General features: G+C 40.8%; 1 protein-coding gene across 1 annotated transcript in view; it reads right to left on the bottom strand.

Moving 5' to 3' along the window:
* NSMAF (neutral sphingomyelinase activation associated factor) overlaps positions 1-26,197 on the bottom strand; it is a 258,392-nt gene that overhangs the window by 149,511 nt on the left and 82,684 nt on the right. The window contains exons 14-18 of the mRNA XM_053715888.1: positions 24,753-24,843; positions 23,482-23,545; positions 23,338-23,389; positions 23,136-23,256; positions 11,896-12,027 (exon numbers count right to left, since the gene is read on the bottom strand). Of these exons, the coding sequence (XP_053571863.1) occupies positions 11,896-12,027; positions 23,136-23,256; positions 23,338-23,389; positions 23,482-23,545; positions 24,753-24,843 (460 nt within the window). The remainder of the gene's footprint in view (positions 1-11,895; positions 12,028-23,135; positions 23,257-23,337; positions 23,390-23,481; positions 23,546-24,752; positions 24,844-26,197) is intronic.

Raw genomic sequence — 26,197 nt, forward strand, 5'->3', positions numbered from 1 at the left:
ACTAACACCACAAACTCCTCACCATCCCCGTGGAGATGCTACTTGTTCAGAGCGGCAAGGAGAATGACTGGGGGGGCGGAGCCAGAGGGGGAGCTATATGGACAGCTCTTGCTGTGTGCTCTCCTTGCCTTTCCCTGTGGGGGAGAATATTTCCCACAAGTAATGGATGACGCCGTGGACCGGACACACCAATGTTGGAGAAAGGAATCCAATCCCATTCATTCTTAATATTGTTCGCGATCTAACAGGAGCAGTTAAGGATAAGGGACCACCCTGTCCTCAAACTCTATCCAATTTAGGAATCAAAGGTCCATCAGGCAATTTGGCCCCTGGAACCTCTTAATTCGCCAAAAACTTCCTTTAGAAGAAAGTGCAAATTCCTAAAACTAAAGTCTGGTTCCTCCGCAGCCGGAGGTTTAGGAGGCAGCAGACTCCGACACAGAATGTTCCTACTCTGAAGTCTCAGAAAGAACTTCATCCTCGGATAAACCTATCAGTTCAATCCAATAAATTATCTGATTTACTCTGGGAAGGAATGCAATATGTAACCTTTCGCTTGTGCTTAACAGGGCGAAGTAAAGCATTAAAGGCCGCAGACACTGCCGTTGGAACTGTGCAGTAATGACTGGTGAAAAAAGGCCCCCTCCAGATGGAGGATCAGCAATGCTACGGGAAGCTGCATGTGTAGAGGGATAATAATGTAGGGTACGCACCTCACTGGACGACAACTCCTCAGAGGTGGACGGCTCAGTGGTATGAAACATGTTTGTTTGGTATCACATTACCAAGACATATGGAACATAATTTAGAGGACGGATCTAAGGCCTCCTCACAATATAAACAGGAATTACTCTTTAGGAATAGAGGGAGTACCCTCTAAAGTAACAGAATCCTCTATCGCTAGTGCAATAACCGGAAGAACTATAGAAATAAAACATCTATTTTATTTAAAAAAATGGCCCCTTATACCCCAATGGCTGGGGAACTCACCACCTCCTATGACTCAGACAGTACAGAGATTTAGGACACCTCTCTGAAAGACACCTGGTCAGGAAAGAGGGAATAAATCACATGGTGCACAATGCAGGATTGTCCCTGCTAAGAGAAAAAGCACGCCAAGCTTGTAAGCTGCACAGCTCTCAAAGTGAAAGTGAAACCTGTATATTCCATAACAGCCTATGAGCCCATAACATCTCACACATAAAAGCAGCATAATAACAAACAAACATATAAGATTATTCCCCACTGTTCAATAATCCCCCACAGGAGATATTAACCCTTAATTCTATACAGATAAAAGGAGTCACACTGTGACCCTGTCTTCTTGCGTTTTCATACATGTATAAAAAATTAAACGATCTTACCAGAATCTATGCCGTGGAACAGTAACACGGTCCTTCAAGTTTGACAGATTGTAGCGTTGCATCTGACATGGACTTGAGTGAAGAAAGCAGGCAGCGAAACTCGTCAACGCTGATTGCTTATGGAACTGTTAATATGAGTTGGGATAGTTTCGCAGAAAATCTCTCCCTGCATCTCCGGACTCTAACTTTCATCCATGCTCTCACTGAGAGGCTGACAGGACTACTTAAAAACTCCAGTCCCATCGTGAAGAGTACTGTCCTCCATAAGAGACTACTCCAAAATCTTCTAACACTTCTCTGTCAACCTCCTGTGACGAAATGCAAAGAATGACTGGGGTTATGAGGAAGTGGGGGAGGTATTTAAGCCTTTGGCTGAGGTGTCTTTGCCTCTTCCTGGAGGCCAGGTTCAGTATTTCCCACAAGTAAGGAATGCAGCTGTGGACTCTTCCCATATTAGAAAGGAAAAAAAAAAAGTAAAAATCAGTTAGGTGGGAGGGATCGAATACTCAAGAGTTTTTTTTAATCTTTGCCTCCTCCTCATGGCCAGAAGTTAAATCCCAGAAGCAAGTCTTGGACTTTTACCACCTTACAAAAGAAAAGGTACCTAAGTTTGAGCAACAACAGTCTAAAAAGCTATTTTTCCAAGTGTACTTTGTGCAAACTAAATAAGCTACTAAAATTTTGTATTTTACAGGAGAGAGAAGTGCTCCACTGGGGATGGAGAGAGCTCAGTAGCATGTCCTATAGGATGGTACCCACTTAGGGTGAAGCATCTTTAGTCTGGAATGTGATATCACAGAAGAGAACTTTCCTGTAGTATATCAGTCTGATCCCATCTATATGTGCCGTCCATCCCCAAAACACCAGGCAATTCTTTTCTGAATGAAGGATATTTACAGCTAGCCCCTGACGTACGTTGTGGCCTATATGGGCTACTTCAGTGGGGATACAGATATTTCCCTCTAGGCATAGTGGGCAAGCAGTCAACGTCTGGTTGCTCCCCTCACCCTTGGGAAGACAAAATTCCAAAGGGTTATCATATTGAAGACAGGAGTGAGAAGAGTTCAATTGGGTAGGGACAGGCTCATTAGACCTTACTATAGGATGGCAACCACCTAAGGTGAAGCCTATTTTTCCCTTTATATGTGCTAAGCTTTGTACATGTAAAAGGAAACTATGGAACAGATTTTCACAATGCTCAACTAAAGCTTCATTACAACTTGCTCGATGATTAGACCATTGCTCTAAGTAAAGGAGCTCTGACTCTTCATAAAACAGTTGGAATAGTAGAGCATACAGAACTGTAATGGAAGCTTTAGAGGCTGTTTCTTACTATAACGAGAACGAAAAAAAAACTAGTTATTAATATGCTTGATCAGTTACAATAGCTTTCAAATAATATGGTAAAGGAACACTAAACTCAAATCTCAGAATATTTCATTTATATATTACTTAGGACATGCAGGATGAAGAAGAGATTCCTCCAACTGCTTTGTCATAATAAAAAAGGAAGAGTAGTACAAAGTTATGGTCTCAAGCATGATCTACATTACCATTCCTTTACAGTTAAAATTTTCAAAGATACTACACGTCAGTGGTAAGTAAGGTCAGTCAGTCAGGTGCAAGAATTCATAATTTGCACTAAGTCATTTTTGCCATACTTAAAGTCACATTCTGTTCATGGCTGGTATCATTTAAAGCTTTGTGTCTTTCTGGTGTAAGTAAAAACCCCAGAGGTCTTCAATGTGCCACCACCTTTCTATATATACCCCACCCTCCTCCTATCTTCAGTAAGTAAAAAGGCAAGTTAGTTACTATTTTGTGAGATAAAGGAGAGAGAGGTACAACCTCTAACATGACTGATAAATAGACAATTCAAGAAAATTTCTCAGAAATGTGTAGAAAAAAAACTTCATATTAAAGCAGTATGAAGATATTGATTTTGTGGAAAAATATTGATTCTTGTTTTCTCTCATCTCTGTGTCATATTCAGTACTGGTAGGGTCAGTACCAAACCTAACCTTAAAAAGGATATCTTGCAGTATAGATATTTGTTTCTAAATGCTGCTAGAAAAATGCTACAATTTTGCATGAAGACCATGTGGTTGCCTCGCACAGCTGATCATTCAGGGCTTTTACCATGGCCCTTGTGAGAATTCCTCGTCTCTGACCCCAAATCAATAGCCCTCTTGGAATGAGCAGTTACCCTGTATGAAACCTTCTTCCTGAGCTCATAAGCAAACAGAATCAAAGAAAGAATATAACTAAGGTTGATATTGGTCCACTGGAGTAAGCTTATTAATCACAAATTTGTTGCAGACACTTCTTGATGGTTGATGTTAGTAACCATAGCCATGCTATCTGACTAAATATGCACAGAATATTGAAGTAACTGAGGCCTCATTTCTTTAGAACCAGAGTAACAACCCTCAACACTACTGATGAAGAGAAAAGAACAACAAGGTATATGTATAGGAATACGAAAGTACACAGACATTTCTGGTTGTCTCAGAATATGGAACTATACATTTAACAATTACAACTAGATGACAAAGCTGAATTTGCATAAACTGCAGGCAAACAAACAATCATAACAACCAATAAATACATGTCCCTGATCCCCTTACCTATAACAATGTATTCTCAGGTGTTTGCTACATAAAGGCTTAAGGTAACCTATGTAAGTCAGGAATTGAGCAAATATTTGTAGGTCTGTTTATTACACTGAATGAAACACCTGGCAACACAAATGTTCCACAAAAGCAAGTTCAAGGTCTGTCAAGAAGATACAGACTTGGAATAAGTGTACATCTTAAATTGTGGAAGCCAAAAGGATAACTAAACAAGTCCAGATGGCTAATGAAACAAATGTTTATAAATTTTCAGCTTCTTCAAAGATAAAAGAGGTATACACAGTACCTAATAATCAAAAACTCACTAGCATGGAGACAAATCATGCAAAATCTTTGAAGGCATTTTAGAGCATTATAGTATAATGTCTCTCTCCTTCATGACCATGAATAGCTAGATAAACAGCTCTCGAGGTAAAATTTGTCTTGCTAAAATTATATGAAGACCATCACAATAAATACTGACAAGACTTCTTAGATCATGTCGCCAGAGTGTAGAGCTTTAAATCCCAAGCACCATTCAGTTAAATACAATCCCATTTCAAAGGTGTACTAAGGAGAATCCTTGGGCAACCTAGATAATCAGAGTACAGTAGCAGAATTAGACAAAACATTCCATTTGAAAATGTAGCAGGTGGTAAAAGAAAAACCATTATAGACTTTAACTGGGATTTTTATTTTACTGGTAGTTATCAACTAAACAAAGATTCCTAAACATGTGCATAATCCAGCAAAGAGAGAATGCCCTGATATTAATCAAATCTACTTCTGCAGACTCAAGCTTAATAAGAGAGGTTAACAAACTACAGTCCATAATTCCCCTTAAAAACATAAATTATGCTTACCTGATAATTTCATTTCCATCGAGGGGAGGAGAGTCCACAGCTTCATTCATTACTGTTGGGAATATAAAACCTGGCCACTAGGAGGAGGCAAAGACACCCCAGCTAAAGGCTTAAATACCTCCCCCACCAGTCATTCTGCAGAGGGAACAAGGAAACAGTAGGATAAATGTCAGGGTATAAATGGTGCCAGAAGATAAATTAAATTTAGGTCTGCCCATCGGAGATACGGGCGGGAGCTGTGGACTCTCCTCCCCTCGATGGAAATAAAATTATCAGGTAAGCATAATTTATGTTTTCCATCTAAAGGGGAGGAGAGTGCACTGCTTCATTCATTACTGTTGGGAACATATACCCAAGCTCTAGAGGACACTGAATGAAACCGGGAGGGAAAAGGCGGACTCTAATCTGAGGGCACCACAGCCTGCAAAACCTCTCTCCCAAAAACAGCTTCCGTAGAAGCAAAAACGTCAAATTTGTAAAACTTTGTAAAAGTGTGTAAGGAGGACCAGGTAGCCACCTTACAAATTTTCTCCATAGAGGCCTCATTCTTGAAGGCCCAAGAAGAAGCCACAGCTCTAGTTGAATGAGCCGTAATCCTCTGAGGAGGCTTATGTCCCGCTGACTCATAGGCCAAGCAAATCAAGCTCCTCAACTAAAAAGGACAAAGAAGAAGTAGAAGAGGCTCTCTGCCCCTTGCGCTTTCCAGAATACACCACAAAAAGAGATGTAGACTGCCTGCAATCCTTTGTAGCCTGAAGATAGAACTTTAGGGCCTGAACCACATCCAGATTATGAAGTAACCTCTCCTTAGAAGAAGGGTTAGGACACAAAGAAGGAACCACTATCTCCTGATTGATGTTCCGGTTAGACACCACCTTGGGGAGAAACCCCAAACCAGTGCAAAGAACAGCCTTGTCCACATGAAAAACCAAATAAGGCAGCTCACATTGCAAGGCAGCCAGTTCAGATACTCTGCATGCCGACGCAATGGCCAACAGGAAGAGAACTTACCAGGACAGAATCTTAATGTAAATGGAATGCATAGGCTCAAACGGAACCCTCTGCAAAACCTTAAGGACCAAGTTTAAGCTCCATGGGGGAGCAGACTGTCTAAAGACAAGCCTGATTCTAGACAGAGCCTGAACAAAGGATTAGATGTCAGGTAGCTCAGCGAGTCTCCTATGCAACAAGACTGACAATGCCGAAATCTGTCCCTTTAAGGAACTAGCGGCAAGACACTTCTCCAAACCGTCTTGGAGAAAAGATAGAATCCTGGATACCTTCATCTTATGCCAAGGATATCCATGCTTCTCACACCAGGACAAGTAAGTCCTCCACACCTTATGGGAGATGCGACGAGTGACTGGCTTCCTTGCCTGAATGAGAGTATCAATCACACTTTCCGAAAAGCCTCTCTTAGCCAAGACAAAGCGTTTAATCTCCACGCAGTTAGCCTCAGATAATCGAGATTTTAATGATGAAAGGGGCTCTGTTCCAGCAGATCCCTGCGACAGGGTAACCTCCACAGCGGAGGGGATGACATCCCCACCAGATCCGCAAACCACATCCTCCGCGGCCACGCTGGAGCAATCAGAATGGCCGAAGCTCGCTCCTGTTTGATGCGTGCCACTACACAAGGTAGAAGTGGTAACGGTGGAAAAATGTAAGCTAGGCGGAACCCCAAGGCACCGCCAAGGCATCTATTAGCTCTGCCTGGGGATTCCTGGACCTTGACCCGTATCAGGGTAGCTTGCAATTGAGTCTATATCCGTCATTCCCCACCTGAGACAAATCTCTGCAAACACTTCGGGGTGAAGAGACCATTCCCCGGATGGAAGGATTGCCTACTGAGAAAGTCTGCTTACCAGTTGCCCACACCTGGAATGTGAATCGCTGAGTGCGAGCAGCTGTGGGACTCCGCCCACTCCAAGATCCGAGACACCTCCCTCATAGCTAGGGAGCTCCTTGTACCCCCCTGGTGGTTGATGTAAGGCACCGAGATAATGTTGTCGTTCTGGAATCTGATGAAGCTTAACGACCACAGAAGAGGCCATGCCTTCAGAGCACTGTAGATTGCTCGGAGTTCCAGAATATTTATCGGAAGGAGAGACTCCTCCTGGGACCATTTTCCTTGTGCCATTCTGGCACCCCAAACAGCTCCCCGTCCTGCCAGACTCGCGCCTAGTGGTCACAATCTCCCAGAACGGTCTCAAGAAGGCTGTCCCCATGGACAGTTGCTATGGACGGATCCACCAAGAAAGGGAGATCTGAGTCCGAGCATCCATGGATATCTGCTGTGATAGATTTGAATGATCGCCGTTCCACTGTCTCAACATGCACAATTGAAGAGGTCTGAGATGGGACCTGGCTAATGGAATGACGTCAATGCTGGAAACCATGAGTCAGATCACCTCCATACACTGCGCCACCGAAGGGCAAGACAAGATGACGGAATCTTCCTGCATCGATGGTCTGTGAGAAATATTTTCATGAACATAGAGTCTTTTATCTTACCCAGGAGCTCCACCATGTTGCTGGGAACCTGGGAACTCTTTCCTGAGTTGATCTTCCAACCGTGAGATTGGAGCAAAAGAAGAAGAGCCCTCGAATGATCCTCTGCGAGACTGAACAATGGCGCCTGGACTAGGATGTCGTCCAAATAAGGTGCCACAGCAATTTCTCTGGCTCTGGCCACCACAAGTAGCACCACCAGAACCTTTGAGAAGACTCTCGGGGTCGTCGCCAGACCAAAAGGAAGGGCCACAAACTGGAAGTGTTGGTCCAGAAACGCAAATCTCAGGAACTTGAAGTGGTCCCTGTGGATTGGCACATGAAGGTAAGCGTCCTTCAAGTCTATGGTTGTCATGAACTGTCCCTCTTGAACTAGGGGCAGAAAAGATCTGATAGTTTCAATTTTGAACAATGGAATGCTCAGAAACTTGTTTAAACACTTTAGGTCCAGAATCGGGTGGAACGTGCCCACCTTCTTTGGAACCACAAAAAGATTTAAATAGTACCCTAGACCGCTTTCTGCTTGGGGTACTGGTATGATGACACCTAGAGAGGAGAGATCTCTCACACACTCTAGAAAGGCTTCTCTCTTTTCCGGTCTTGAAGACAGGTTTGATAGGAGGAATCTGCCCCTGGGCGGATGGGATCTGAAAACTATCCTGTAGCACTGGGCGACAAGGTCCAGAACCCAAGGATCCTGAACGTCCTGCAATCAGGCTTCTTGAGAAGAGCGATAATCTGCCCCCTACTTGGTTCAGAGACCGTTCCGGGGCCACCCCTTCATGCCTATTTTGTTTCGGCAGGCTTCTTGCTCTGCTTAGACTTGTTCCAAGAATGAGCCGGTTTTCAAGTTCCCTTGGACTGGTCCGCTTTTGCAACGGGCTGCTGGTGCTGGGCCTTGTCTGCACGAAAGGGGCGAAAAATAGATCCTTTACGTTTAGCCTTCTTATCCTGCAGTAGGAAAGCTCCCTTGCCTCCCGTAACCGTGGATATGATCAAATCCAATCCTGGACCGAACAGAATCTTTCATTGAAAAGGCAGGGACAACAGCCTCGACTTAGAGGTCATGTCTGCAGACCAAGACTTTAGCCATAGAGCCCTGCGAACTAAAACGGAAAAACCTGACACCTTAGCGTTCAGGCGAATAATTTGCATATTGGCATCACATATGAAAGAATTGGCGATCTTCAGCGCCTTAATCTTTATCCTGTATCTCGTCGATGGAAGTCTCCCACTCGACCATTTCACACAGGGATTCACACCAATATGTCGTAGCTCCGGCGACCGCGGCTACAGCCGCTGCCGGCTGAAAAACAAACCCGTGTGTTGAAACATTTTCCTTAACATGTTTTTTAACTTTTTATCCATGGGCTCTTTAAACGACAAACTATACTCAATGGGAATAGTTGTCCGCTTTGTGAGCGAGGAGATAGCACCATCCACCTTAGGGACAGTACCTCACAGCTCCAGCCGAGAGTCCGGGACGGGGAACAGTTTCTTAAATGAAGAAGAAGTGGAAAAAGGAAGAACCTAATCGCTCCCATTCATGCTTAATAATATTTGCAATCTTAACAGGAAACGGGAAGGCCTGAGGCACCACCCTGTCCACAAATACCTTATCAAGCTTAGGAATCGCAAGTTCTTTTGGAAGTTTCGGTTCCGGAACTTCCAGAGTAGCAAGCACTTGTCTCAGCAAAAAGCACAAATTTTCAATCCTAAAGTCTGGCTCCTCCGCAGCCGGAGGTTAAGATGACACGGACTCCAACCCGGAAGGGGCTTCCTCCAAAGAGTCGAAGTGGGCCTCGTCATCATATAATGCCTCAGAATTTTCCACAGGCGTGGACAACCCTTGGGACGGGCTGCCATGATATGCCCTACGCTTGCGCTTAGCAGAACGTGATAAAGGAATGGATCACTTTCGATACCGCCGTTAGCATTTGATCCGCAAAATCTGACGGCCAACGAATCTCTCCCGCAGGACTAATGGTTGGACCCTGGGGTGCTGCATGTGCAATAGGAGATGGATGTAGGGAACGCACCTCACGGGACGGGGACACCTTAGAGGTGGACGGCTCAGTAGTACTAGACATCCGTTTGCTCTTATATGTCGTAACTTTATTAAGGCACGTGGAACATAGTCGAGCAGGCTGATCTATCAGAACCTCCTCACAATAAACACATGAATGAGACCTAGTTAAAGAGGGCGAGCCCTCTAACGGGTCAGAGTCCTCCATGGCTTGCACTGTTATTAAGGACTAGATTAACTTAATAAATAAGCACCTTTATAACCTCCAATGTCCGGGGCACTCACCACCTCCTATGACCCGGACTACAGAAACCGTCTTGTCTCCTGCACCACTGATCAACAGCGTAAAATAGATAGCCCCACCCGGTCACATGGAATACCCGGCAGGAACCGCCCCTGCCTAAGGAGAAAACGCACCAAAAAAGGGCCGCGCCATACTCCCCTAAGTCACCTGAAATGTTCCACACATTGCCAGAGCCTCATCTTGCACATAAAGCAGCAATGACACAATAAACAATATCATGTATAAACCCCCCCTGTTCAATAATCGCCTTTCCAGGAATATTAACCCTTGATTCTTTAAAGATAAAAGGTGTCACACTGTGATCCTGTCTTCCGTGTTATCATTATGTAATAAAAATGAAAGAATCTTACCAGAATATACGCTGTGGAACAGGAACACGGCCCTTCAAGTGTGAAAGGTTAGTAGCCTCGCTCCTGACATGGACTTGGGTGTAAAAACCAGGCAGCAAAACTCGTCAACGCTGATTGCTTGTGGAGCTGTTAATATGAGTCGGGATGGTTTCACAGGAAGACTCTACCTGCATATCCGGACTTTCACCCAGGCTCTCACTGAGAGGCTGACAGGACTACTTAAAACTCCAGTCCCATTCTGAAGAGTACTACCCTCAATAAGAGACTACTCCAATCTTCTGCACTTCTCTGCCGTCCTCCTGTGACGAAAGGCAAAGAATGACTGGGGGATGAGGGAAGTGGGAAAGGTATTTAAGCCTTTGGCTGGGGTGTCTTTGCCTCCTCCTGGTGGCCAGGTTCTTAATTCCCAACAGTAATGAATGAAGCCGTGGACTCTCCTCCCCTTTAGATAGAAATACACAGTTACAGTCCATAATCAACATGTCTAAGACTGTGCTTCTTCTAATCCCCCCCATCTTATTCTACATCAGTTTCTAAGTTTATTATCACTGTTGGCGACACCACTATCACCCCAAGTCCGCTGCCTAGGAATTACACTTGACTCCAATCTGTCCTTTATACGCCACATCCAATTGCTCTCTTCATCCTGTCGCAACCACCAATGCAATATCTCCAAAATCCGTCCTTTTCTGAGTGCTGAAACTACTAAACAGCTAATCCATTCCCTGGTAATTTCCCAGCTTGACTACTATAATAACCTACTAACTGGCCTCTCTTCTGCTTCTCCCCTCTTCAATACATCCTAAATGCCTCTGCTAGGCTAATCCACCTCTCCTGACGCTCTGTATCTGCTGCACCCCTCTGTGAGTCACTTCACTGGCTCCCCATTCACAGCAGAATTAAATTCAAAATTCTCACCCTCACCTACAAAGCCCTTACCAATGCAGCCTCCCCCACCTGTTCTCACTTATCAACAAATATACTCCAGCCCGCCCTCTAAGATCCAACAATGATCTACTTGCATTTTCTACCATCACCTCCTCCCATGCCAGACTACAGGACTTCTCTTGTGCGGCACCAACCATCTGGAACGCACTTCCTTGAGCTGTCAGACTTTCCCCCAACCTCGCCTCCTTTAAACGCACCATAAAGACCTTCTTGTTCAGGGAAGCCTATAACCAAATCAGTAACTAATGAATTCCACTTGCCTAATAGTTGGCCTCATCTAACACTAACATCATTCCCACCTTTGCAGTCCCCACCTTCTTTTTCTCAACCTCCTACCTATCTTGATGGCAAGTTCCCACAGGAAAAGGGCCCCCAATTCCCCCTGTATTTGTTTGTTAAATTTTGTCTGGTGTCTCAAATTTTACTGTACTTTTATCTTTGTTACCCATGGACAGGCTGCGGAATCTGTTGGCGTTTTATAATAATAATAATAATAATAATAATATCAAACAATGAGGATTCCAATGGAAGTCAGTCCCTTGTAATAGCAAATATAATAATATTCTAAGAGCAGCCACATTGTTTGTTTTCATGAATTTGCAAAGCTTCAGCCCAACCTACACAATTCAGAAAAGGGTAGAAATTGAACTCATGCTGTAATAGAAGAGGTATAGCGAATGAGAGGTACCATTTAGACTTATTGAAAGAGTCTCTACCTTTTCTGAAAGGCCAGGAACCTGTATAACTACAAATATACAGTTCTATTTGGAATATCATTGTCCTAAAATAATTGAAATATATATGCACATTTTATCACATTAATGCTTCATACAGAAGTATTATGGTTTGGAAACCTAAACTTTAATGTGTATAACAAAGGTACCTGATTTACATATGAAATACAATATTTGGCTTACCATTATTAGCCTCAATAGCTTGAACACCTCTCTGCTTACAGCCAAATTTTAAGTCAATCCATTCATGGAGATGTTCAGATACATACTGACTTTCTAAGGCATCTCTGTTTTTCTCTAAGAAATCTTCAGGACCTTATAAAGAAGAAAACACAAAAATAGAGGTAAAAAAATAGGCAGCTGCCAATTTTCTTCAGATATCAAAATTAAATGTACTTTACCAATTTAAAATTACAAGAGCTTTTCCTGGATAACCCAAACGTTAAATTCTACAGCAAAATAAATCTGCAAACGAATAAGCCAAATGCATTATTTCATGTCAACTGCCAATTGGAGGAGATATAAAGTACTATTTTCATTTAATACTACTGATACTTAATACTACAGTTCAAAGCTTGGCAATTGCCAGGAACCAGAACTACTAAATAAATACATACATACATTACATATAATTTATTTTTAAATATAAGCCAAGCTAACTATGTATTTTATGTCCCCATAAGCTTTAAAATGTGATGATCACTTACCTTTAACTATTTCTTTTCCATCATAAAACATGCTTTAGACAAATTAATTTACTTTACTACTGTGAGGTTCAGTTATGCAATAAATAGATAAAGCTAGATAATAGCACAAGATTATGGGTGTACAACAAGAAACAAGTTTGATCTGGTGCCACAAACATTTAAATAGGTTTCTAATTAACTAAAGTAAATCGCAAGTGTATAGGATGAAATACCTGCAAATGTTATGTGAGAGCTTTTAAACTACATCATTCCAGGATGTTGAATAAGCTTTTTACAAAAGGATGCCAACACTTTCTTACTATACAGAATAAAAGTTATATTTTATCTCTTATTCAGGTGTGTTAGTAAAGTGCAGTAGCAAAAAACATAAATTATGCTTACCTGATAATTTCCTTTTCTTCTGATGGAAAGAGTCCACAACTGCATTCATTACTTTTGGGAAATAAGAACCTGGCCACCAGGAGGAGACAAAGACAACCCAGCCAAAGGCTTAAATACTCCTCCCACTCCCCTCATCCATCAGTCATTCTGCCGAGGAACAAGGAACAGTAGAAGAAATATCAGGGTGAAAGGTGCAAGAATAATAAAGGATGCCCACATAAAATTGTGGGGAGCTGTGGACTCTTTCCATCGTAAGAAAAGGAAATTAGCAGGTAAGCATAATTTATATTTTTCTTCTTAAATGGAAAGAGTCCACAGCTGCATTCATTACTTTTGGGAAAACAATAGCTAAGCTATAGAGGACACTGAATGCCAAGACGGGAGGGTACAATAGGCGGCCGTCCGAAGCCGAGAAAACTTTAAGAGGAAAAGCCCCAATGACACTGACTCTTAGTTAGTCCAGAAGCCAAACTAGAGACCGCAAACGGACTCGACTGAGCCAACAGGGGACACCGTTTCCAAACAAACAGTCCTCCACCGCTCTTCTCCACAAATGGAGACACCAGCCAGAAACCCCAAGGGAACAAGGCAAAGGAGAACCAAGGAAAGCAAAAGGTCCCCTAATACAAAAAAGAACACTTCCACGAGTGAGCCCAGCTCACAGAGACCCAAAGGGGCCCAAACAGGGAAAGGAGGCCAGGCCTATACCAAGCAAAACCCCGGATAAGAATGGGCACAGAGACAGAAAAGACATCTCTCCAACATCCTGCAAGCACGGATTACAACTGAAGAGGCAAAGTGCTCCCAGTGTCAAGAATACCAATACATTCGACCATGAAAAAGTGTGTAATACACCCAGGTGAGAAACCCCAAGTTTGAGAACACAGAGTCCATAACAGGACGACACAGAGGATACTTGCGAGGAAGAAGAAGCAGTCAAGCAAGAAACAGACCACAAAAGCAACCCCCGGGACAGAGGGCAGGCTCCAGGCAACCTAAGTCGCCGGACCTACTCACAGGTCCCTAAAAAGGGGAACACAAAACCTCAATCGAGGCCCCCAGAGAAGAAGAAGAGTATACCCTCAGGACACGAAGGAAGAGTAAATTCTCTTCTGAAATCAATGGAGCCAGTTGAAAGGAAAATTTATACCCTAGCAGACTAAGCTAACAGGACAGACTTAACAAAGCTCACACATCCAGAGGAGACTTCGACTGAATGCAGCTCCATAGACCGCTCGGCCATCCTGACCTGCAAACCCACAGCCAGCTGGACCAACCCAGCCTCAGGGATCCAAAACAGGGGAACAAAAGAATCCCAAAACAGGTATAGGAACGAGCGTAAGGATAGCACAGCCATCCCCACAGAGTACAAGTACAACCCAACTCTGAAAACAGACGACAACAAGGCCATAGACCTAAGGATCTATCAAAATAAAGGCCCAACAAGTCTGCTTGGAGCCAGCAAGACCCCCGGGGGAACCAATGCCACCTGTCTGCCTCCCATCCAGGAGAAGCCCCAAGCAAGGACTCTCTCCATAGGGAGGAGAATATCCCCTAAAGAAAAGGGATGATGCCGGAAGGGCAACAACTGTCCTCAAGGCCTGATGTCACCGGCTAATGGAAAGAGAAGTTCCCAACACAGATGTCCTAGAAAAGGACCCCCCTACAAGTAGCTTGCCAAGCAGAGGCACAGCCAACCCATTCGCCTGCAGAGCAGGGAATCCGCGGGAACACTGACAAGCTGACCAGGGGACCGCAACCCTAAGGCGCATCAAAAATGGGACATCCAATGCCAGCAGCTGGGTATGACCAACCACCCTTGAGGCTCAAGCCACACGGCTAACCATCAGATTACACGGGTAACTCCGTGGTAAAGAGTAAAAAATACTCAATTCATGCATTTGTTGCTGATCCTGGCAACAAAAACATAATTTATGTAAGAACTTACCTGATAAATTCATTTCTTTCATATTAGCAAGAGTCCATGAGCTAGTGACGTATGGGATATACATTCCAACCAGGAGGGGCAAAGTTTCCCAAACCTTAAAATGCCTATAAATACACCCCTCACCACACCCACAATTCAGTTTAACGAATAGCCAAGAAGTGGGGTGATAAGAAAAAAGTGCGAAAGCATATAAAATAAGGAATTGGAATAATTGTGCTTTATACAAAAAAATCATAACCACCACAAAAAAGGGCGGGCCTCATGGACTCTTGCTAATATGAAAGAAATGAATTTATCAGGTAAGTTCTTACATAAATTATGTTTTCTTTCATGTAATTAGCAAGAGTCCATGAGCTAGTGACGTATGGGATAATGACTACCCAAGATGTGGATCTTTCCACACAAGAGTCACTAGAGAGGGAGGGATAAAATAAAGACAGCCAATTCCTGCTGAAAATAATCCACACCCAAAATAAAGTTTAATGAAAAACATAAACAGAAGATTCAAACTGAAACCGCTGCCTGAAGTACTTTTCTACCAAAAACTGCTTCAGAAGAAGAAAATACATCAAAATGGTAGAATTTAGTAAAAGTATGCAAAGAGGACCAAGTTGCTGCTTTGCAAATCTGATCAACCGAAGCTTCATTCCTAAACGCCCAGGAAGTAGAAACTGACCTAGTAGAATGAGCTGTAATCCTTTGAGGCGGAGTTTTACCTGACTCGACATAGGCATGATGAATTAAAGATTTCAACCAAGATGCCAAAGAAATGGCAGAAGCTTTCTGGCCTTTTCTAGAACCGGAAAAGATAACAAATAGACTAGAAGTCTTTCGGAAAGACTTAGTAGCTTCAACATAATATTTCAAAGCTCTAACAACATCCAAAGAATGCAACGATTTCTCCTTAGAATTCTTAGGATTAGGACATAATGAGGGAACCACAATTTCTCTACTAATGTTGTTGGAATTCACAACCTTAGGTAAAAATTCAAAAAAAGTTCGCAACACCGCCTTATCCTGATGAAAAATCAGAAAAGGAGACTCACAAGAAAGAGCGGATAATTCAGAGACTCTTCTGGCAGAAGAGATCGCCAAAAGGAACAAAACTTTTCAAGAAAGTAATTTAATGTCCAATGAATGCATGGGTTCAAAAGGAAGAGCTTGAAGAGCCCCCAGAACCAAATTCAAACTCCAAGGAGGAGAAATTGACTTAATGACAGGTTTTATACGAACCAAAGCTTATACAAAACAATGAATATCAGGAAGATTAGCAATCTTTCTGTGAAAAAGAACAGAAAGAGCAGAGATCTGTCCTTTCAAAGAACTTGCGGATAAACCTTTATCTAAACCATCCTGAAGAAACTGTAAAATTCTCGGAATTCTAGAAGAATGCCAAGAAAAATGATGAGAAAGATACCAAGAAATATAAGTCTTCCAGACTCTATAATATATCTCTCTAGATACAGATTTACGGGCCTGTAACATAGTATTAATCACAGAGTCAGAGAAACCTCTTTGACCAAGAATCAAGCGTTCAATCTCCATACCTTTAAATTTAAGGATTTGAGATCCTGATGGAAAAAAGGACCTTGCGACAGAAGGTCTGGTCTTAGCGGAAGAGTCCACGGATGGCAAGAGGCCATCAGGACAAGATCCGCATACCAAAACCTGTGAGGCCATGCCGGAGCTACCAGGAGAACAAACTAGCATTCCTTCAGAATCTTGGAGAATACTCTTGGAAGAAGAACTAGAGGCGGAAAGATATAGGCAGGATGATACTTCCAAGGAAGTGATAATGCATCCACTGCTTCCGCCTGAGGATCCCGGGATCTGGACAGATACCTGGGAAGTTTCTTGTTTAGATGAGACGCCATCAGATCTATTTCTGGAAGCTCCCACATTTGAACAATCTAAAGAAATACCTCTGGGTGAAGAGACCATTCGCCCGGATGCAACGTTTGGCGACTGAGATAATCCGCTTCCCAATTGTCTATACCTGGGATATGAACCGCAGAGATTAGACAGGAGCTGGATTCCGCCCAAACCAAAATTCGAGATACTTCTTTCATAGCCAGAGGACTGCGAGTCCCTCCTTGATGATTGATGTATGCCACAGTTGTGACATTGTCTGTCTGAAAACAAATGAACGATTCTCTCTTCAGAAGAGGCCAAGACTGAAGAGCTCTGAAAATTGCACGGAGTTCCAAAATATTGATCGGTAATCTCACCTCCTGAGATTCCCAAACTCCTTGTGCCGTCAGAGATCCCCACACAGCTCCCCAACCTGTAAGACTTGCATCTGTTGAAATTACAGTCCAGGACGGAAGAACAAAAGAAGCCCCCTGAATTAAACGATGGTGATCTGTCCACCACGTTAGAGAGTGTCGTACAATCGGTTTTAAAGATATTAATTGAGATATCTTTGTGTAATCCCTGCACCATTGATTCAGCATACAGAGCTGAAGAGGTCGCATGTGAAAACGAGCAAAGGGGATCGCGTCCGATGCAGTAGTCATAAGACCTAGAATTTCCATGCATAAGGCTACCGAAGGGAATGATTGTGACTGAAGGTTTCGACAAGCTGAAATCAATTTTAGACGTCTCTTGTCTTGTCAAAGACAGAGTCATGGACACTGAATCTATCTGGAAACCCAGAAAGGTTACCCTTGTCTGAGGAATCAATGAACTTTTTAGTGAATTGATCCTCCAACCATGATCTTGAAGAAACAACACAAGTCGATTCGTATGAGATTCTGCTAAATGTGAAGACTGAGCAAGTACCAAGATATCGTCCAAATAAGGAAATACCACAATACCCTGTTCTCTGATTACAGACAGAAGGGCACCGAGAACCTTTGAAAAAATTCTTGGAGCTGTAGCTAGGCCAAACGGCAGAGCCACAAACTGGTAATGCTTGTCCAGGAAAGAGAATCTCAGGAACTGATAATGATCTGGATGAATCGGAATATGCAGATATGCATCCTGTAAATCTATTGTGGACATATAATGCCCTTGCTGAATAAAAGGCAAGATAGTCCTTACATTTATCATTTTGAACGTTGGTATCCTTATATAACGATTCAATATTTTTAGAACCAGAACTGGTCTGAAGGAATTCTCCTTCTTTGGTACAATGAAGAGATTCGAATAAAACCCCAGCCCCTGTTCCAGAACTGGAACTGGCATAATTACTCCAGCCAACTCTAGATCTGAAACACATTTCAGAAATGCTTGAGCTTTCACTGGATTTACTGGGACACGGGAAAGAAAAAATCTCTTTGCAGGAGGTCTTATCTTGAAACCAATTCTGTACCCTTCTGAAACAATGTTCGGAATCCAAAGATTGTGAACAGAATTGATCCAAATTTCTTTGAAAAAACGTAACCTGCCCCCTACCAGCTGAGCTGGAATGAGGGCCGCACCTTCATGTGGACTTAGAAGCTGGCTTTGTTTTTCTAGAAGGCTTGGATTTATTCCAGACTGGAGATGGTTTCCAAACTGAAACTGCTCCTGAGGATGAAGGATCAGGCTTTTGTTCTTTGTTGAAACGAAAGGAACGAAAACGATTATTAGCCCTGTTTTTACCCTTAGATTTTTTATCCTGTGGTAAAAAAGTTCCTTTCCCACCAGTAACAGTTGAGATAATAGAATCCAACTGAGAACCAAATAATTTGTTACCCTGGAAAGAAATGGAAAGTAGAGTCGATTTAGAAGACATATCAGCATTCCAAGTTTTAAGCCATAAAGCTCTTCTAGCTAAAATAGCTAGAGACATAAACCTGACATCAACTCTGATAATATCAAAAATGGCATCACAGATAAAATTATTAGCATGTTGAAGAAGAATAATAATATTATGAGAATCATGATCTGTTACTTGTTGCGCTAAAGTTTCCAACCAAAAAGTTGAAGCTGCAGCAACATCAGCCAATGATATAGCAGGTCTAAGAAGATTACCTGAACACAGATAAGCTTTTCTTAGAAAGGATTCAATTTTCCTATCTAAAGGATCCTTAAACGAAGTACCATCTGACGTAGGAATAGTAGTACGTTTAGCAAGGGTAGAAACAGCCCCATCAACTTTAGGGATTTTCTCCCAAAATTCTAATCTGTCAGACGGCACAGGATATAATTGCTTAAAACGTTTAGAAGGAGTAAATGAATTACCCAAATTATTCCATTCTCTGGAAATTACTTCAGAAATAGCACCAGGAACAGGAAAAAACTTCTGGAATAACCACAGGAGATTTAAAGACCTTATCTAAACGTTTAGATTTAGTATCAAGAGGACCAGAATCCTCAATTTCTAAAGCAATTAGTACTTCTTTAAGTAAAGAACGAATAAATTCCATTTTAAATAAATATGAAGATTTATCAGCATCAACCTCTGAGACAGAATCCTCTGAACCAGAAGAGTCATTAGAATCAGAATGATGATGTTCATTTAAAAATTCATCTGTATAAAGAGAAGTTTTAAAAGATTTTTTAGGTTTACTAGAAGGAGGAATAACAGACATAGCCTTCTTGATGGATTCAGAAACAAAATCTCTTATGTTATCAGGAACATTCTGAACATTAGATGTTGATGGAACTGCAACAGGTAATGGTACATTACTAAAGGAAATTTTATCTGCATTTAACAAGTTTGTCATGACAATTAATACAAACAACAGCTGGAGGAATAGCTACCAAAAGTTTACAGCAGATACACTTAGCTTTGGTAGTTCCAGCAGCAGACAGCGATTTTCCTGAAGTATCTTCTGACTCAGATGCAACGTGAGACATCTTGCAATATGTAAGAGAAAAAACAACATATAAAGCAAAATTGATCAAATTCCTTAAATGACAATTTCAGGAATGGGAAAAAAATGCCAAGGAACAAGCTTCTAGCAACCAGAAGCAAAGAAAAAATGAGACTTAAATAATGTGGAGACAAAAGCGACGCCCATATTTTTTTAGCGCCAAATAAGACGCCCACATTATTTGGCGCCTAAATGCTTTTGGCGCCAAAAATGACGCCACGTCCGGAACGCCGACATTTTTGGCGCAAAAGAACGTCAAAAAATGACGCAACTTCCGGCGACACGTATGACGCCGGAAACGGAAAAGATTTTTTGCGCCAAAAAAGTCTGCGCCAAGAATGACGCAATAAAATGAAGCATTTTCAGCCCCCGCGAGCCTAACAGCCCACAGGGAAAAAAGTCAAATTTTTAAGGTAAGAAAAATATTTGATTCAAGTGCATTATCCCAAATATGAAACTGACTGTCTGAAAATAAGGAATGTTGAACATCCTGAGTCAAGGCAAATAAATGTTTGAATACATATATTTAGAACTTTATTAAAAAAGTGCCCAACCATAGCTTAGAGTGTCACAGAAAATAAGACTTACTTACCCCAGGACACTCATCTACATGTTTGTAGAAAGCCAAACCAGTACTGAAACGAAAATCAGCAGAGGTAATTGTATATATATATATAAGAGTATATCGTCGATCTGAAAAGGGAGGTAAGAGATGAATCTCTACGACCGATAACAGAGAACCTATGAAATAGACCCCGTAGAAGGAGATCATTGAATTCAAACAGGCAATAAATACTCTCCTCACATCCCTCTGACATTCACTGCACACTGAGAGGAAAACCGGGCTCCAACCTGCTGCGGAGCGCATATCAACATAGAATCTAGCACAAACTTACTTCACCACCTCCATAGGAGGCAAAGTTTGTAAAAACTGAATTGTGGGTGTGGTGAGGGGTGTATTTATAGGCATTTTAAGGTTTGGGAAACTTTGCCCCTCCTGGTAGGAATGTATATCCCATACGTCACTAGCTCATGGACTCTTGCTAATTACATGAAAGAAAATGCACTGAAATGGCATACAGAACAAAACTAGTTGACAGGTGTCAACGAGGCCACTCCGGATTAATCACCGGACACAGAATCTGAAATCAAAATAGTCTCAGTATCAGAATCCTCCGTAACTGAATCTGAAATTAACACAGTCTCAGCATCAGAATCCTCCATAACTGAATAGAGGATTTTAAAGTGAATGTAAATTTTGATGTTAAAGTGCCCGGTTTTTAAAACTTCGATTAAAAACAGGGGCACTTTAATTCATCAAAATTTTAATTTCACTCCTGTTGTGAAAAAAAAAAAACCTTACCTTTTAATCTTCACAGCAGCTCCAACTTCCTCCACCCGTTTCAAAGCCTCTTCCTGGGTCTAAAATGAGGCATCCGGCTTCCTCCAATTACAGCAGTGAATCAGACACTGAATCCCCCAGGGGGGAAGCTGTGATTGGAGGATGACCTATCAATCATTTCTGACATCAGAAATGGCTTGTGAGACCGGAGGAAGCTGGAGCTGCTGTGAAGTTTAAAAGGTACGTTTTTTTGTCACAACAGGAGTGAAATGTAAATTTTGATGAATTAAAATGCCACTGTTTTTAATCAAAGTTTTAAAAAACGGGCACTTTCGCATCAAAATTTACATTCACTTTAAATATGGACTTAAGTAGTAAAGACAAAAACGGCACCTGACACCCCCAATGGCTGGGGAACTCACCACCAACTATGACCAGACCCCTGTGGACTATAAAAGTTCCTTCACCACGCGGTCAGTAATGCGGAAATGGAAAAACGGAACGCAGCCACGCCCGAACACAAGGTGAACCATACAGTCCAAACAAGCGCGCCAAACCAAAAGGCAGCGTCACTTCCAAAGGCCTCAATGCCCCAACCACGATCCCAGCAAACATTAAACATAAGCAGGTTAAATCACATAACAAACATAATTATAAACCCCCCTGTTCAATAACCCCCCTGTTCAATAACCCCCCTCAGGAGATATCAACCCTCGATTCCAAGATACTAAAAGAGACTCACTGAGACCATTATTTATAAGTTAGACCTGCAAGGTGGTAGCCTCTCTGGAAACATTCACATTACAGTATATTGACAAATAAAGTAAAATGAAATGATCTTACCGGAATCTACACAGTGGAACAGGAACACGGCCCTTCAAGTGTGTGACGGATAGTAGCATCGCCTCCGCCATGGACTTGAGAGAAGAAAGCAGGCAGCGAAGTTAGACAACGCCGATTGCTTGAGGAGCTGTTAATATGAGTCAGAATGGTTTCGCAGAAAGAAACTCCCTGCATCTCCGGACTCTAACTTTCATCCAAGCCCTCACTGAGAGACTGACAGGACTACTTAAAACTCCTGTCCCATGCCGAAGCTTACTGTTCTCCATAAGAGACAAAAACAAAAATTCTGAATCTTCTCTGCAAACCTCTTGGGACGAAAGGCAAAGAATGACTAGGGGATGAGGGGAGTGGGAGGAGTATTTAAGCCTTTGGCTGGGTTGTCTTTGCCTCCTCCTGGTGGCCAGGTTCTTATTTCCCAAAAGTAATGAATGCAGCTGTGGACTCTTTCCATTTAAGAAGAAAAATAAATTATGTAAGTTCTCCATTTTTTCATACAAGTGCAGCAATCAATGGGAATGCAGTTTCATGTGATATTATATGAATGGAACATTTAATCCCCTAAAAAAAAAAATGTTTTTAAAGGGTCAGCTGCAAGTTTGTCTCTGCTGATCAGGGTCAGTGGCAGTTAACGCTTGCAGCATCACTAGTGTTAAAATTACATTCTTTTACAAATTAGAACATGTAATTTTTTCACTGCAATGGCCTTTTAGTTAAGGAGAATAAAATAACACTGCAATATATATTCATTATTTATTTAATCTGCTTTAGCTGTAAAATACCTCTGAAACATATGCTTGTTCAACAACCTCAAGAGTGCCTCTATCATACGTAACTCTCTTGTAGTACATGAATAGAGACCCTGTCAATCTGCAACTATTCACTGCACTCTGGTGTTTTTTACTCTCCTGTAACTCTCTTGTGGTACGTGAATAGAGACCCTGTCAATCTGCAACTATTCACTGCACTCTGGTGTTTTTTACTCTCCTGTAACTCTCTTGTGGTACGTGAATAGAGACCCTGTCAATCTGCAACTATTCACTGCACTCTGGTGTTTTTTACTCTCCTGTAACTCACTTCTGGTACATGAATATTTACATAGAGGAAATGATTTTAGTTTGTTAATTTAATAGGCAAGTTTAAGACCCAAACTCATTCACATATTTCCCCAATGATCAGAAATGGCCAGGAACATTCAATCCAGCAGGCTTTTCAATAGTATCCCTGAGCTGCTCTTGATTTGTAAAAACTTGAACAATTCTGCTAACAAAACCACTATGTCAGATTTTCCAGTACTTGTTTTGCAATGCAGTGCTTGCTTATTGATATATGTTATGCCTACAGTATTCAATTAAAGAATTTTCTTCTTTTTTTTTTTTTTTTTTTTTTTTTAATACTTTTACCTGATGCCCAAGGTGGAAGCTCAACATCGTCAACTAACTTTCCTCCTTGACGCTTTCCCAAATCAAGTTTCAAACTGTTTAAAAGAAAGCCTGAATCACTCCCATAGAATTCTGGAATTAGCTTGGAAAGAACAGAACAGACAAGTGTAAATTTGTCAGTGGGAACACAAGTAAGTTTCAACATATAATTCAAAGTGTTTACCTCCTTGAAGTCAGTCACCCCTTCCAGACAGTTCCTCCAGGTCTCTGCAATACTAAACAATAAAATAAATAATGTAGTATAATATATATTTTGTCATGAAAACAGAAATAGATTTTGAACACATTGATTAAAAAAAATACTAACCTGTTAAATGTTCTGTCAGCATGATCAAACTTCCCATTTTGTATGCAAAGCATGTACTCTGGTGCTGAAAAGAGTCAATGTAACATTAAAAAAGGACATATATATACACATATACACACACACTGTGTAAAAAAAGTATACGAGTAAAAAAAAAAAAAAAGTTAAAATATACACATATATATATATATATATATATATATATATATATATATATATATTTATTACACACACACACACACACATATATATATATATATATATATATATATATATACACACATACACACACACGCATACATACATATACTGTGTAAAAAAAGTATACAAGTAAAAAAAAAAGTTTAAATATACACACACTTGTTTTATATATTACACACACACATATACATACAGATATTTATATACACACACACACAATGTTCAAACGTATTTGTATTAATAGTATTAGAAATATAGAACACTGACAATTCATAAACATTGTTATGATGCTTATCAGTATTTACACAATTAAATATATACTGTTTTGTATAGTAGGTGTGCAACTTGGGCACATCAAATGTTTTGAATAAAGTTTTTGGATTTTATTATCCCATACAGGACATTTTATTTTGGTATGATCTAAATATGCCAGATTTGATGACCCCCAGACGTGGACTTTTTCTAGGATTTTCTATAAGCAACACATTTTGCATGTTTATTTATTCCTAAATGTCTTTAGCTATGAGTGATTTTTAATTTCATGATGTCAGCTAAACAGTTTGTAAAGAACATTCTCGACTAGAATGGGTCTCTCTTTATCTTGTTAAGAGAAGCATTGCATTTATCAGCTTAAGGCTTAGGTACAGATTTTAAATGCGTTTATAAGAAATTCAAGGTATAATGTGAGCTATTCATAGAATAGGATACCTAGGTAGACTCACAAGCTGTTGAATGGTGGCCGCACATATATGCCTCATGTTACTGGCTCACCCAATGCATTCAGCTGGCTCCCAGTAGTGCACTGTGGCTCCTTCAACAAAGGATACCAAAATAATTAAGCAAATTAGATCATAGTAAATAGTAAAAGTAAATTGGAAAGTGGTTTAAAATTGTATTTTCTATCTGAATCATGAAAGAAAGATTTTGGGTTTCATATCTCTTTAATTGAAATTATTGCTATTAAATTAATTACAATTTATTTTTTTCATCAAACAAATATAATTTGCCAATTATAAACTAAAATGTACATCCAGGTGTAAATCACGTACATAAAGCATTGGAATTTTCCTTACCAACTCTAACCAAGTAGAACAGCACATAACCCGGAGAGGAATAATGACTTCCATAAATAAATTTGGGATCTGGCATTTCATGATAACGTTGCTGTAAAAAAAGAATAATAAAAAAAAAAGAAATATTTGCACACACATACACTTAAAAGCATATGAAATAGTACTCGTTTAGTAAAAACAAAAACATCCTAAATCAAAGTAAATATAAAAAGAAACAGATTGTGTAAACAAACGACTTGTTTTCTTCCAAAGTGAGCACTTTACTTTGTTTTACTGTAGTAACTGCCCTCATGGAAATTGGGGAGCTGGCATGTTGGTAACTTAAAGGGACAGTCAAGTCAAAATAAAACTTTCATGATTCAGATAGGGATTACTATTTTAAACAACTTTTACTTTACCAAGAGAGCAAGGCAACTTTGATGATTAATAGCTGTTGAAAGCTAAACTTAGCTATAGTTGTGTAATGAGATGGAGCGCTTAGGGAAAGCCTCTGTTGCTCTTGTACACAGGTGTACTAGCCCCCCTTAACTACAGGAAATGAATAGAATAAATAGTGTAGAAAGTGCCAAAGAGGCTAAAAATGTGAGAAATTTAATATAATAAAATGTCTAAATAAGTCTCAGGATCCCAGATAGGGATACAGTAGGATGACCTGAGCGGAGTTATATTGGGTACTTTTTACTTGTAAGGTGCACCTTACACAGTTTGACTAAATCTGTCCTATTTTTAGAGTACCCTCTATATATTGTAGATTTTATATATTATTTTACGTGCTCTTATATGCCATTGTGCATTATATTTATTGTCTCATTTTAAATTGTTTAATTGTTTATCTGTTTATCCTACTGTATCTGTTTCCCTATTGGGGATCCTGAGACTTATTTAGACATTTTATCATATTACATTTCTCAGATTTTTAGCCTCTTTGGCGCTCTCTACACTATTTATTCTATTCGAAAGCTAAACCTAGGTAGGCTCCTAAACTGTTGAAGCCACCTCTTATCTCAGTGCATTTTGACAGTTTTTTCACAGTTAGACCGTGCTAGTTCATATGTGTCATATAGATGCCATTGTGCTCACTCCCCTGGAGTTATTTGAATCAGCACCAATTGGCTAAAATGCAAGTCTGTCAAAAGAACTGAAATAAGGAGGCAGTTTGCAGAGTTTAGATACCAGGTAATCACAGAGTTAAAAACTGTATTAATATAACCGCATAGGTTATGCAAAAATGAGGGAATGGGTAATAAAAGGTATTATCTATCTTTTTAAACAATAAACATTCTCAAGTAGACCGTCACATTAAATTGCATTGTGTGTTCTGAGCATGGGCAAAATTGTATCTCTTTAGTATTCACTTAACAGTAAATCAGCTCATGTTACTCAAGATGATTTATGACATCAATCTAGATATGCCTTCCTGTAAAGCCCCCAGCCCCCTTGAAGGG

Source organism: Bombina bombina, chromosome 5 (assembly GCF_027579735.1).
Source record: "Bombina bombina isolate aBomBom1 chromosome 5, aBomBom1.pri, whole genome shotgun sequence".
Classification (NCBI taxonomy): domain Eukaryota; kingdom Metazoa; phylum Chordata; class Amphibia; order Anura; family Bombinatoridae; genus Bombina; species Bombina bombina.